Below are 11472 nucleotides of genomic sequence, written 5' to 3'. Positions count from 1 at the left end.
GATGCAAATCTCATTCCCTAGTGCCTAAATCTCCCCTGCCTGGAGCAGAAACATTCCAAATACCACCACAGGGCTCAAGGTCTCATTCTGGGGCAGGGCACCTGTACGGATAGCAAGGCTAACACTGTGTCACTTAGTGGATCCAGCCAACACATGCATTTTTCTGCAATGTAATTCTGTTGAACTCAATTGATTATGTGAAGTTTTAAGCTGAGCAGTAAAGAGCCACCTCACCAAAGATGGATCTGCTTATGGTACCTACTGTACATAGGCAGAAATGGGAATTTATCTTTGCTGCAGGCATGCTTACCTCACTCTGTTTCCTTCCCTCTGGAATATTCAGTAGCTGGCCTCAAGTGAGCTGTTAAGATAAGCCATTTTATTGTCTTGATATATTGATTTGATATAAAGCAAAACTTGGAAAATGTAATAATAAAATGCTTAGATGAAAGTTACTATAACTATTGCTAAGTTATTATATAAATCCATATTACAACATGTATATGGATGTAATATGTAATAAAGTAACTTGTGGTGCGATTAAGTATTTGCTGTTATCTTTCTAAAGGCCATCGTGGTCTCAAAGTTTTCTGGTTTGAACTTCAGAGCATCACTAGAAATCATTGAAGCATGCTTCAGAAACACAAAGTAATCTCTTTCTTCATTTATCATGTATTTGTGTTCTGTTTCAGCTTGAGAAAAATAGCGGTTATGCACCTAAAAGAGTAAGCTGTTCTACTTTTCATTTCTGAAATAGTTTATTATCTGAGGATGTTTATCTGAACCATGGCATCCTTCTTGAGTCTAACTAGCTGGATAGAACACCAGTACTTCTTTATCATTTTCTGTTGAATTTGTGCTCCCTATCCTTTCGCCATTTCTGTGTTACGTTGTGTGTTATGAAAGGTATGCTTCTTGTAATAGTAAGTGGGACTTGATCTGACTGTACATTGTATAATCTTGGTCCTTTACCTGTTAGAGAGAACTTCTTGTTTCTACCCTAACACCAAAATATTATGCTTTCATACATTAAGCTATTAGCATAGCATCAAAATACTATCAAAAGCAAACATATTTAATATTGCTAAGATACTATAGCTCAGATGTTTATTTTAGAACTGTTTTTACATGTTGTTACATAAACTATTAGTTACAATTGGTCATTATTTAGTCATAATACCTATGACTACATACTGAGAAGCAGTAGGTTTTAAGCCTTTCAGGTCACACGCATTCTCTGTGCATGTTTCCTCTTCCACAGCAGGTCTGGACAGAGGTCACTTCTTTTTGGTCATTATCATTACTACATGAAACACTATAGTTCAGAGCAGTTAAAATGTCAGAAGTGGCATCAGATCACCTCTGCCTTCTCTTGTGCTGCCTCCATTAACAAAGACCCATTATTTGGCACTAGAAAAATTTACAAGATCCATGCAAAGAAGTTAATCTGCTGCCAGGCCCTTGAATGGCATTACAAAATTTAATGAGCACACTGAGGTGGCATAGGGTAAGTATGGAGATATGCAGTTACTCACAACGCATTGCACCATTCACAGTAGCTACAATTTTATGTACCAAATCATAACATTAATTCCATAAGTCACTGCAGTTTCTCAGCAGTTACATGCACTACTTGAAGTATCAGTCGTGTAGTTTTTGGAAGTTGTGAAGGGTATTCACAGTTTGGTTTTGAAATGCAATTATTTTAACACAAGTAGTTTTTCTCTCAGGTTTTAACATACCTTTCTGCATTACCACTCCTCTACAGCATTGTTCTTTTACTGCAACTTAGCTCCACAGGTTATTTTCAGGGCAGAAGCTTTTGAAGTGGGTCAGATCTAAGCATGTGGAAACTTGTTTGCTCATTTTGGAAACAAAAGTTACAGGCTGTACTGTTTTCTTTATGGCCTGGAAAGCACAGCCTGACCTGGCATAGTACCGGCAGTTGACATGTTGCACGCACTGGGAAGCTGGGGTGGTGTTTCTGTGATCAAGAATTTACCCAAGCAAAAATCAGCATGTTTTGGGGTTTTTTTTATTTAGTTTAAAAGGGTAGTTGTCACAAACTGAAGTGTAATTGATAATGAAAGATCTGCCTATCTCTGGATGGGTACTTAATATTGCAGACTAGGTCTACTGTCTCTGCCTTGGAAGAACTGCTTAGTATTTTCCTGTTATCCAGAGGGGGGTTAACTGGTAAGTCATACACTGCAAATTTGCTCTCTCCTGGATGTTCTTGTTCCTGTCAGCAGTGATGGTTGCCAGCACTCTGACAAGGCAGCAGCCTACAGAACACAAACCGTGGTAAACGAAGCAGATCAGGGGAAAAAAAAAAATCACTGTTTTTACAGCTTCATGGCTTCTCTGTGCTCTTGATAGTGGTCTCAAAATTTAGCTGTTGATGGAAGAAATGTGAGTTACTTATTTTGCAACTGGTAACTGGTCAGTAAAGCTCACTGTGATGGCAAGACAGAGAGGTAAAAGCAGCATGTTAACATAATGCTACTAGTTATCTTCAGCACTGAAGGCCCGCACCAAGTGCCAAGAAATGCACTCCCACTTCTCTAAGCAGCGAGATCTACTGCTTTAAAAATGCAGAAAACCAGCATAAAGTAAATTAAATATCTTTTAGCCTTTTTAGTTTCCAGTGACCAGATTTCCAAAGGATTCAGTAAATGAGGCACAGTGGCTACTTGTAGTTTTAAAATCAGGTATCACCTGTTTCACATTTTGCTGGCTAAAGCCAGGTCAGCACATGCTACTGTATTTCCAAATCATCCATGGCTACCACCAAACCTTTCACTGGTCAGCCTCCTACCTCTAGCCCACACAGATGAGTTAAAGCCCACACAGTTCCCAGCTCTGGGTGGCCTGGCCATGCGAGCCCTGTGCCCCAGTGGACTCGCAGCCTCCCTGCGTGCAGCAGCGTGTGCCAGCCAGCTGCAGACTAGACTGGGTCTCTGTTTCAAAGGGAAGACTGGAAACCCGTGTTTTAACATACTGTGTTCGTAATCGCAGGGTACTTACCTGAACAACTGTATTAGACTGGGGGGGGAGGGGGACGACACACAACTAACCAGCCAGCAATACACTAAACCGAGTGATCTGTGCAAACCTAAAATTCCCGACTCGAGGCCCCTGGGCCCCTATCAGGCGGCTCCGCAGCCGCTTGGCACAACCCCCAGCCCGCTCCTGACGGGCAGTGGTTAGTACCTGTTGCTCTACGGCGCGGTGGCCCGGGCGGGCGGCCGGAGCCCCGCCAGGCCGGGCCGCTTTGTCTGCGGGGAGCCGCGGCCCCGGCGCCGCACCGCTCGCCACCGCGGGGGGGCGCTGCTGAAAGGGGTGTCTTTCCACGCACACCGCAACCGCCCTAAGGGCCGCGGCGCCGCCTCCACGGCGCCCTCCCGCCCTACGAGCGCCACGGTGGCACCTCACGGGGTAGCCCTCCCCTGCGCTCCCAGCTCTACCCTTCGCTGAGGCCAGAGCCACGGGACGGGGAAGGGAAAGGGCCTCCCCCGCCACTGCGGGCACCCCGCGAGCTGGGCGCGCCAAGGCCCCAGCGCTGCCGCGGCGATTGGCCCAGGCAGCCCAACCGCAGGCAGCGCGCGCCAAGCTCGCGCGGGCGCGCCAGCCCCGCCCCCCCCCCCGCCGCGGTGGGCCAATCAGCGTCTCCTCCGAGGCCGGGAGCCGCGGCGCGGCGAGCCCACTCGTTTTCGAATTCTGACGGCGAGCCGGAGGCCTGTCCAATTGGGCGGCAGAAGCGAACCGCGTCTGGCGAGGGTGCCGCCCCCGGAGGCGGGGCCGCTGACTTCCCCGCCTAGCGGTTGGTCGGCGGGAAAGGCCGCGCCGTGACGCTCGCGCCGAGTCGGATGATTGGTTATGCTCGGGCGCGAAATGTAACGCGGGAAAATCTTGGGTTCGGCTGGGGCTGTAGCCGCGGAGGGCTCGGGGCGGCGGCTCCTCCTCGCGCATCGCCGGGATCGGGGCTGCCAGCGGGACCGGCGCCGCTTCGGAAAGGTGCGGGGAGGCGGAGGCTACTTCACCCCGGCCGTCGCTATGGCCGGGGTCCGCCGCTGACTTTGTGCATCCGCTCGTGGGTGGCCGCGGAGTGGGGGGGGCAAGGAGGCACCGGGACCCCGCCGGGAGCTGCCGTCCCTGGCGATGAGCGGCTGAGGCGGGCGCGGGCGGCGACAGGTGGCGGCATCCGCGGGACCTCGGTGCCGCTCCACGCCCTCCGTCCCGGGACGCAGGCTTGGACAGCGGGGCTGAGCCGCCACAGAGCGCTCCCGCTCCCTCAATCCCACGTCCCGTACCGGTGCCCGGGAGGGGTCGACGATGGCGGAGCGGCTGCCGCCGGGCCCCCCAGTGTTTTTTTGCCAGGACTCCCCGAAGCGCGTCCTGGTTTCCGTTATCAAGACCACCCCTATCAAGCACTCATCGCGGCAGGGCGGCGAGGAGCCGGCGCCCGCCCCGCCCGTCCCCACCAGCCCCGGCTTTAGCGACTTCATGGTCTACCCCTGGCGCTGGGGCGAGAACGCCCACAACGTGACCCTCAGCCCCGGCAGCACCGCCGCCCCCTCCGCTCTCCCGCCGCCCCGCGGGGGAGCAGGTAGAGCCCCCGCCGAGGATGACGAGAAGGTGGCCGGCACGGGCGGCGGCGGCCGGCACCTGAAGGTGAGTATAGGATCGGGGCGGGCGGGCGGGCGGGCAGGCAGCGAGTTAAAAGGTGACTCCGCGTAGCGCGCCCCTCCCCCGCCCGGAGATTTAACGTGAAGTCACTTCCGGGAGCGGCGCGCGCTCCGGTGCCGGTCCGGTGGGGCGGCGCCGGCCGGCAGGTCGCTCTGTCGGTAGCCGCCCACAGAGGCGGAGCGGGGCAGCTGCCCTTCCTCCCTCCGTTTAAAATAATAAAAACCCCACCAATCCTGCATAAGGAGTCCCCGCTGCCCCCGGTCCCGTCGGTCTCTACCCGTGCCAGCGAGCGCACGGCCGAGCGCAGGCGGCGCCTGGCTCCCCCCGCCCGCCCGCGCCGCAGACCAGCCGTGAGCGGCGGCGGCCCGGGCCAGCGCTCGGCGCGCCGCCGGTCGGTGAATGGCGCTGTCACGGCGCCGGACCGCGGTCCGCCCGTGACTTAGGAGCGGCCTCAGGGGAACGCTGCGGGGTCTGGGCAAAGTGCGGCCGTGGGGCGTGCGCGGTGCCTGCTCCGTGGCTGTTTCAATGCAGGATGGGATAAGGCGCGGCCGTCCGAGAGCAGACACCGTCCGCGACCTAATCAACGAAGGGGAGCAGTCTTCCAGCAGGATTCGTTGCAATATCTGCAACAGGGTCTTTCCGCGAGAGAAGTCGCTGCAGGCCCACAAACGAACTCATACCGGTGAGTGACTGCCTGGTGTGAGTGGCTTAGGAAGCAGTAGCGAAAGAATGAAAAAAAAACAAACAAAAACACCTCCGAAAAACCCGACCTGTTAATATTTTATTGTAACTGTCAAATTACACATTTTCCTTCTCATGCTTGTTAGTGCAATTGAAGTTTGTAACCGTGTTTGTCATGGGTAAGTGTAGCAGCAGTTGGGGCTGTACTAGTACAGGCAGATTGTGTGTTTTACGTGCTGCTGTCACGGGCTTTGTAAGAGGGAGATCTTCTCTTGAGCTTGGTGCTCTGTACATGGTAGCACCAAGTTTTTTGCTTCTGACTGCCTACTCTCTGTGACTTTTTCCTTCTTGCTGGTGTATTTTTCACCCACAGCAGCTGAAGTTTAGCTGTAAGAGGAGACAGTAGCTTAAAAAGTGGCTAGTAGCCTGGGCAGTGTAACACCCTGGAAGTATAGCTTAAATGTTGAGAAGAGAGTTCAGATGCTTAAAATCACCACCCAGTTGTCTCTCCCACCACCTGGAATTCATTTTCTGGGGTGGAGGTAGTGGTCACGGTGATTTACTGAACTGTATGTAGAAGGCAACTCACAGTTAAGTAGGATCGACTCGCTCAATACCCAGCTGAGGCTGAACTGGAGATGCTGGGTTTTTAAACCATGCAAATGGACTCTGTATTCACAATAAAGTGTGAACTAATGTAGCTTGCAATACAGACACAACCACAAATGCCCCCCAAACCAACCAACCAAAAGCAAACAGAAAAACCTTGGCTCGCACGGTCTCTTTTTCTGACTCAAGTCACTAATGCTAGTCTGGATACTAGTATTAAACAGCAGTTTGCTTGTGCTCTTTCATCAAAATGTGGTTGGTTTTTTTTTTCCACTTGATTTTATTAGGTGTTGAATTTACGTGAACTACTTAACTAAGCAGCGTTTACCCTGGTGTTATTGCTCTGACTTTGCAAGTCAGCATCACCCTCTTTTTGTCTGAGGAGAGGTGGATGGCATGCCTTTGCATAGTTGCACACAGTCAGATCCTCTTGAGGGAGCACACACCTGCTATCTCTGTTCTTACTGCACTTTGCGTGGGGAAGTCTCCCGTGATGGCTGGCCTAAGAAAACTGCCTTGGCTTAAGTCGTAAGAAAAAAGTTTCTCTTGCGAACTCCATTTACCCATTACAACTCTTCTCAAATAGGCTTCCCTAATGAGATACTTCTACAACTTCGTATGTTACTATACTGTTGATCTCAGTTGTTTTACCCTGTTCAAGCTATGTTAAGGATAAAATTTATCTGGTTACAACTTGAATCACATGTCCATTTACTCATTTCACTTCATATATTTATAGGTCTATAGGTGCATAGTTTCATGGTACAAAGCTTATATGGTACTGGACAAGAGGCTTAAATCAGAAAATATGACAAGGGAAAATATAATTTTGGTTTTGGTGTCCGTTGTGTTGTATCCACCACCCCCACCCTCCATCCCCAAATAATTGTATTATCCAGTAACATTGAGCATGTACTTCAAAGTAAATATCTGTTTAGGGTAAAAGTGGATGTCTCCTGTTTGGTACACGAGGGCTTTTTAAGCAGGTGCAAGCATCTTGAGTGGGTAAAAGGAGAGCTTGCTTGTGGAAGTCTCAGGCTGGGGATCACCAGTGCATGCTGTGACTCTTTATATTCAGCTTTCATAAATCTGTTCTGTTGTTATTTTTAAGGTGAAAGGCCTTATTCGTGTGACTACCCAGATTGCGGGAAAGCATTTGTTCAGAGTGGGCAGCTCAAAACTCACCAGCGTCTCCACACAGGGGAGAAACCTTTTGTCTGCTCGGAGAATGGTGAGCCATCAGAGAACATTTGCAGCTTTCAGAACTAGGGTCAGTCTAGTACTGGAAATGTGTGCATGTTCACATGGTAAAGATCCAGAAAAGCTTCAGATTTTAATTCTGGAGGTGCTTCTAGGGAAGGGAGGAGCCATGCATAATCTGCATAATTGTACCAATATGTGTCTAAGGATTGCAAATGTTACTATGGAAGTAGGTTATCAGTAATTACGTCAGTTGGTGCTAATGTATAAAATGATGGTGCATGTTATGAACCTTGCAACTACAGCTTGCTGTTTTCAACCAAACCTAGGGTTTTGTGAGTGAGAAAAGTTGGATTCAGCAGTGTCTTCATCCCACAGATGTTATGCTTGCTTATTAGTTGGCTGCTTTGCGTAAGGTGTTCTTCATTGTTACTTGTGTTTTTCAAGGCTGTCTGAGCAGGTTCACGCATGCAAACCGTCATTGCCCCAAACATCCATATGCACGACTGAAGAGGGAAGAGCTCACAGACAGGCTGAGTAAGAAGCAGACGGCTGACAATAAAGCTGTGGCTGAGTGGCTAGCAAAGTAAGTTCCCACATGGTGTCATCTTTTTCTAAATACTTATAAGGGTGGTCTGAGAAAGCATTTTGTTCTTGGGTGGGGGAAGGGGGGTAGAACCAGCAGAACAAAACCAGCTGTTCCTCCAGTACAAATCAGCCCAGCCTTGCCTTTCCTTTAAGAAGTGTGAACTCCTGGTCTAGATGAAGTTCCTCATGAGACTTTTTCTTATCTTTTTTTGTTTGGGTTTTTTTTGGTTGTGGTGGTTTTTGTTGTTTTGGTTTGGTTTTTTTTCTCTGATTAAATGCTTCTCTTAGCTTGATCAACACCTGCTAATGCCTTGTTAGTTGGTCTTGCTGAATTTGTGTTGGTATGAGGGGGCCTAGTGATACTTGTATGCCTGGTGATAAATGCCTGCTGGTAACACCATGTAGAGGAGAAAGCTGTTACAGATACTCACTTGGGCACTTTACACTTGAGATACTGAACAAAGAGGGTTTCTGACAGCTGGAGTACTACCATGTAAGGGCTGAAAGATAAGCCAAATACAATGCTTACTGGGATGCAAGCTAGTACTTGGAAGGTTTTTGCCAGCTTTGAATTGTTGTTAGTGTGAGTCAGTTGTATACATTTTAAAAGTATTCCCTGCATTTGTTTTTGTAGATACTGGGAGACAAGAGAACAGCGTGCTCCTGCTTTGAAAAATAAAACAATCCAGAAAACGGATCAGGAACAGCAGGACCCTATGGAATATCTTCAGTCTGATGAAGATGGTGAAGATGATGAAGAGAAAAACAGTGCTCATTCAGCTGCTCGCCACCGCCGCCTCCAGGAACAGCGTGAACGCATGCACGGCGCACTGGCGCTTATTGAGCTTGCAAACCTAGCTGTGGCACCCCTACGACAGTAGAAAGAAACAGAGTCTGCCTATACAAAATGTACTCCTGGTGGTACTTAACCAGTTAGATCTTAAGCATAAGCTAAGCACCTTATTTGCTTATCATAGGCTGCTATTCTGTAGAATTTATGAAGAATGTTGTTGCCCCGTAACATGGGGTGAGAGAATTGCACTTTTTGTAAGGAAAAAGACAGATGTAAAGTTTTTAAGTATTTTGTAAATATGGGACTGCATAATGCAGGGTTGACAAATTTACGTGTTGTGGGAAGCTAGATTTTGCAAGGTTAACTCATTTATTTGAAGCAGTTTTCACAGGAAGCACCTTCTGAACGAAGTGGGGTTTTAATTAGCAGAATGGTACATGTGGCCAAAGAAGGCTGACAAAAAGTATTTATCTGACTATTTAAGCAAATTTATATAAAGTGATAGGTCTGGAAATAACTGTTAAACAGGAATGAAATAATGTTTTTCTACTGTCAGTATATCTTTACCTAGTATCACTAAAGTGGAAGGCAAAGCTTAGTTAACTTTTAGAGGGGAAGAAACTGCTTCATGCAGAGAACTGTAAGATCGTTCGGGATCTTCACTGTGACTGCTCAAGGTATGAGGCTTGACTTTGCTTTTATGTTTTCTGATGTGATTTCAGCAGAATCTCTTGGTAGCACTTGTTCTTCCTAACATGTGATGTTGGGAACTTTTGCACATTGTTGGGTTTATCTGAAAATGATTAGTCTTGCAAAGTCTAGACAGAGGTAAACAATTGGTGATATTTTTTTCAGGTATTTTTGGACCCTGTAGTGATTTGGCACTTGATTTTGTTAAAGGGGGTATTTACATGGTGGTATGACTTTGTAGTAAACTATTTTAGATCTCCTATTAGCAAACACTAAGTTTTAAAGTATTGCTTTTAATATGATTATTAGCAAATAGAAGCCTCTGTACTTTCTGTGCATAAAGCCACCTTACTGCTTTACTTCAGGATAACATGCCAATTTTGTGTTCACTAACTGTAGGACAGCTATCAAACACTGCAGAAAAGTATTCACTATACAACTAGAAAATAGGCTTCCAAAGATTAGTTACAAGTGTGTCGACAGTGTGATTTCATGTATTTTCCAAATAAATGAAGTTACAGAACACTGCCTAGTACTCAGATGCTGATATAAAATGTTTAGCAGGATATCTGGTCCTTTTGTGAATGTTGTGTACTTTCAGATAGCATAGTCTCATGGTGATCTTTTTTCACATTTTGCTTTGAAGGCCAGCAGAGATTCTCAATATGCTAACAAAACTGTTTTCAGTTGGACTTTTTGTCGTGTGATTTTGTGTTTTGTTTTGTTTTTTCATTAAGCTACTGCTTGAAGGGGATATTAATAATTTGTATTTACTGACCTGCTTGCTTTAACTCCTTCCTCTTGTTCAAGGTCAGGAGATTCAGATGAGAAGGGCCGCACTTGCCCTCTCGCATAAACAAGAGGAAGAAATAATTTTATCCATCACTTGATATAGACTGACCAGAAGCTTACAGCTGTTCCAGAAAGTAGCCCGATTTTACACTGAAACCTGCAACTGTTGGGTTTTGTTCTCTGGTAACTGATAACCCTTTGTGGTTGAAAAATCTTATTAACCCAGTTTAAGTCATGTATTGATAAAGTTACCTAAAGGGTAATTGAATAATTGAAGAAAAAAAAAAATCACTTTCATTGGATCTAAATAATTTTGCATCAGTGATACGGTTTAAACTTTTGCTTTCAGCTCCTAAACTTAGCAGACATCTGCCTCATTTGTTTCTGTTTTAAGCCTTTTAGGCTTCAAAATCTGAAAACACTGTTGTGCTAGGCTTCTCAGCCTATGTAAAACTCATTTCATGTGTGTAACAGTTTGGAGTTTCTCAAGTAAGTTACATGCTTTGACTGTTCTGTTGGCTGCATGCAAATAGTTTGATCACAAGATGAGCCCTGAAAACCTCTTGTAACTAATCACTCCTGATAAGTAGTTCACAGGGCATGGAACTGTGTAATTGTCAGCCAGTTGCAGACTCGAGTCATAACTTTATTAAGTTTTTCTATTATTATTATTTTTACCATCCAGCTGTAATGCTTCGGGCAACTTGTAGAATATTTCAAGTATGACAGGTACCCTGAATTGTACTTGGAAGCAGTTTTGTGTCATGACAAGTTCTGAGTGAAAGTAAAAAAATGTAAGAGTTGTGGAAGACTGCTTCCGTTTTGAAAGATGATGTAACAAAAAAGCAGACATGCTGCCGTTTTAATAAACGCTTTGAATAAAAACCTGGTTTAACTTTCAACTTCACCGTGTGCCGTTCGGTTACCTGTTAAAATACCAGCGCTCTTTTTCCTGCCACCCTCTCGGTTCGTCCATCGCAGAGGATGGAGCCGTGTGTTACCCTGTGTGCTGAAGTGTGGCGCGGCCTGGCCACCCGAAGCAGACGTCTGGGCGCTTCCCCGGCCTTCGGGAGCGGGGCGAGGGCTGCCCTGCGGCCAAGCGCCGGCCCGGCGGGGGCGGCCCCCAGCGCGGTCAGTGCCCGGGGGGGGAGGGGCTGCGGCCCGCTGCCTCTGGCGGGTTCAGCTCCCCGCGCCCGCCGGGCGGGCGTCAGGGACGCCGAATGCCCACCGTGGGCTGCACAGCGAAGCCCGCTGGCGGCGGGGGCTGCCTGCGCGCACCGCGGCCGTGGCGGCTCCCGCGGGCGGCGGGTGGCTCCTCACCCCGCGCGCCCTCCCTGCCGGCCGCTGCCGGAGTCGCCCCGCGGCGGCTGCTGGGGGGCGGGGCGGGCGGCAGAGCCCCCTGCCGGGCAGGCGAGGCGCGGCTGCGGGAC

At 48.1% G+C, this 11472-nt stretch overlaps 1 protein-coding gene across 1 annotated transcript; it reads left to right on the top strand.

Annotated features, from left to right (window-relative positions):
* Window positions 1-3880: 3880 nt before the first annotated feature.
* On the top strand, window positions 3881-10944 carry ZNF367 (zinc finger protein 367). Its single transcript, XM_055699561.1, has 5 exons — window positions 3881-4674; window positions 5221-5371; window positions 7091-7210; window positions 7627-7765; window positions 8402-10944. The coding sequence occupies exons 1-5, from the start codon at window positions 4336-4338 to the stop codon at window positions 8646-8648; spliced, it is 996 nt and encodes a 331-aa protein (XP_055555536.1). The 5' UTR covers window positions 3881-4335; the 3' UTR covers window positions 8649-10944.
* The last annotated feature ends 528 nt before the right edge of the window (window positions 10945-11472 follow it).

Source organism: Falco cherrug, chromosome Z (genome assembly GCF_023634085.1).
Source record: "Falco cherrug isolate bFalChe1 chromosome Z, bFalChe1.pri, whole genome shotgun sequence".
Lineage (NCBI taxonomy): Eukaryota > Metazoa > Chordata > Aves > Falconiformes > Falconidae > Falco > Falco cherrug.
The sequence above is the reverse complement of the archived record's forward strand: the minus strand, read 5'-3'. Positions and strand labels throughout refer to the sequence as shown.

What these genes read in the sequence shown, in the direction of transcription:
- ZNF367 (XM_055699561.1), top strand. Translation starts at nt 4,336, where the DNA reads ATGGCGGAGCGGCTGCCGCCGGGCCCCCCAGTGTTTTTTTGCCAGGAC. An exon ending in GCGGCGGCCGGCACCTGAAG is followed by an intron (nt 4,675 to 5,220) that starts GTGAGTATAGGA and finishes GTTTCAATGCAG; the next exon opens with GATGGGATAAGGCGCGGCCG. An exon ending in GTGGCTGAGTGGCTAGCAAA is followed by an intron (nt 7,766 to 8,401) that starts GTAAGTTCCCAC and finishes TTGTTTTTGTAG; the next exon opens with ATACTGGGAGACAAGAGAAC.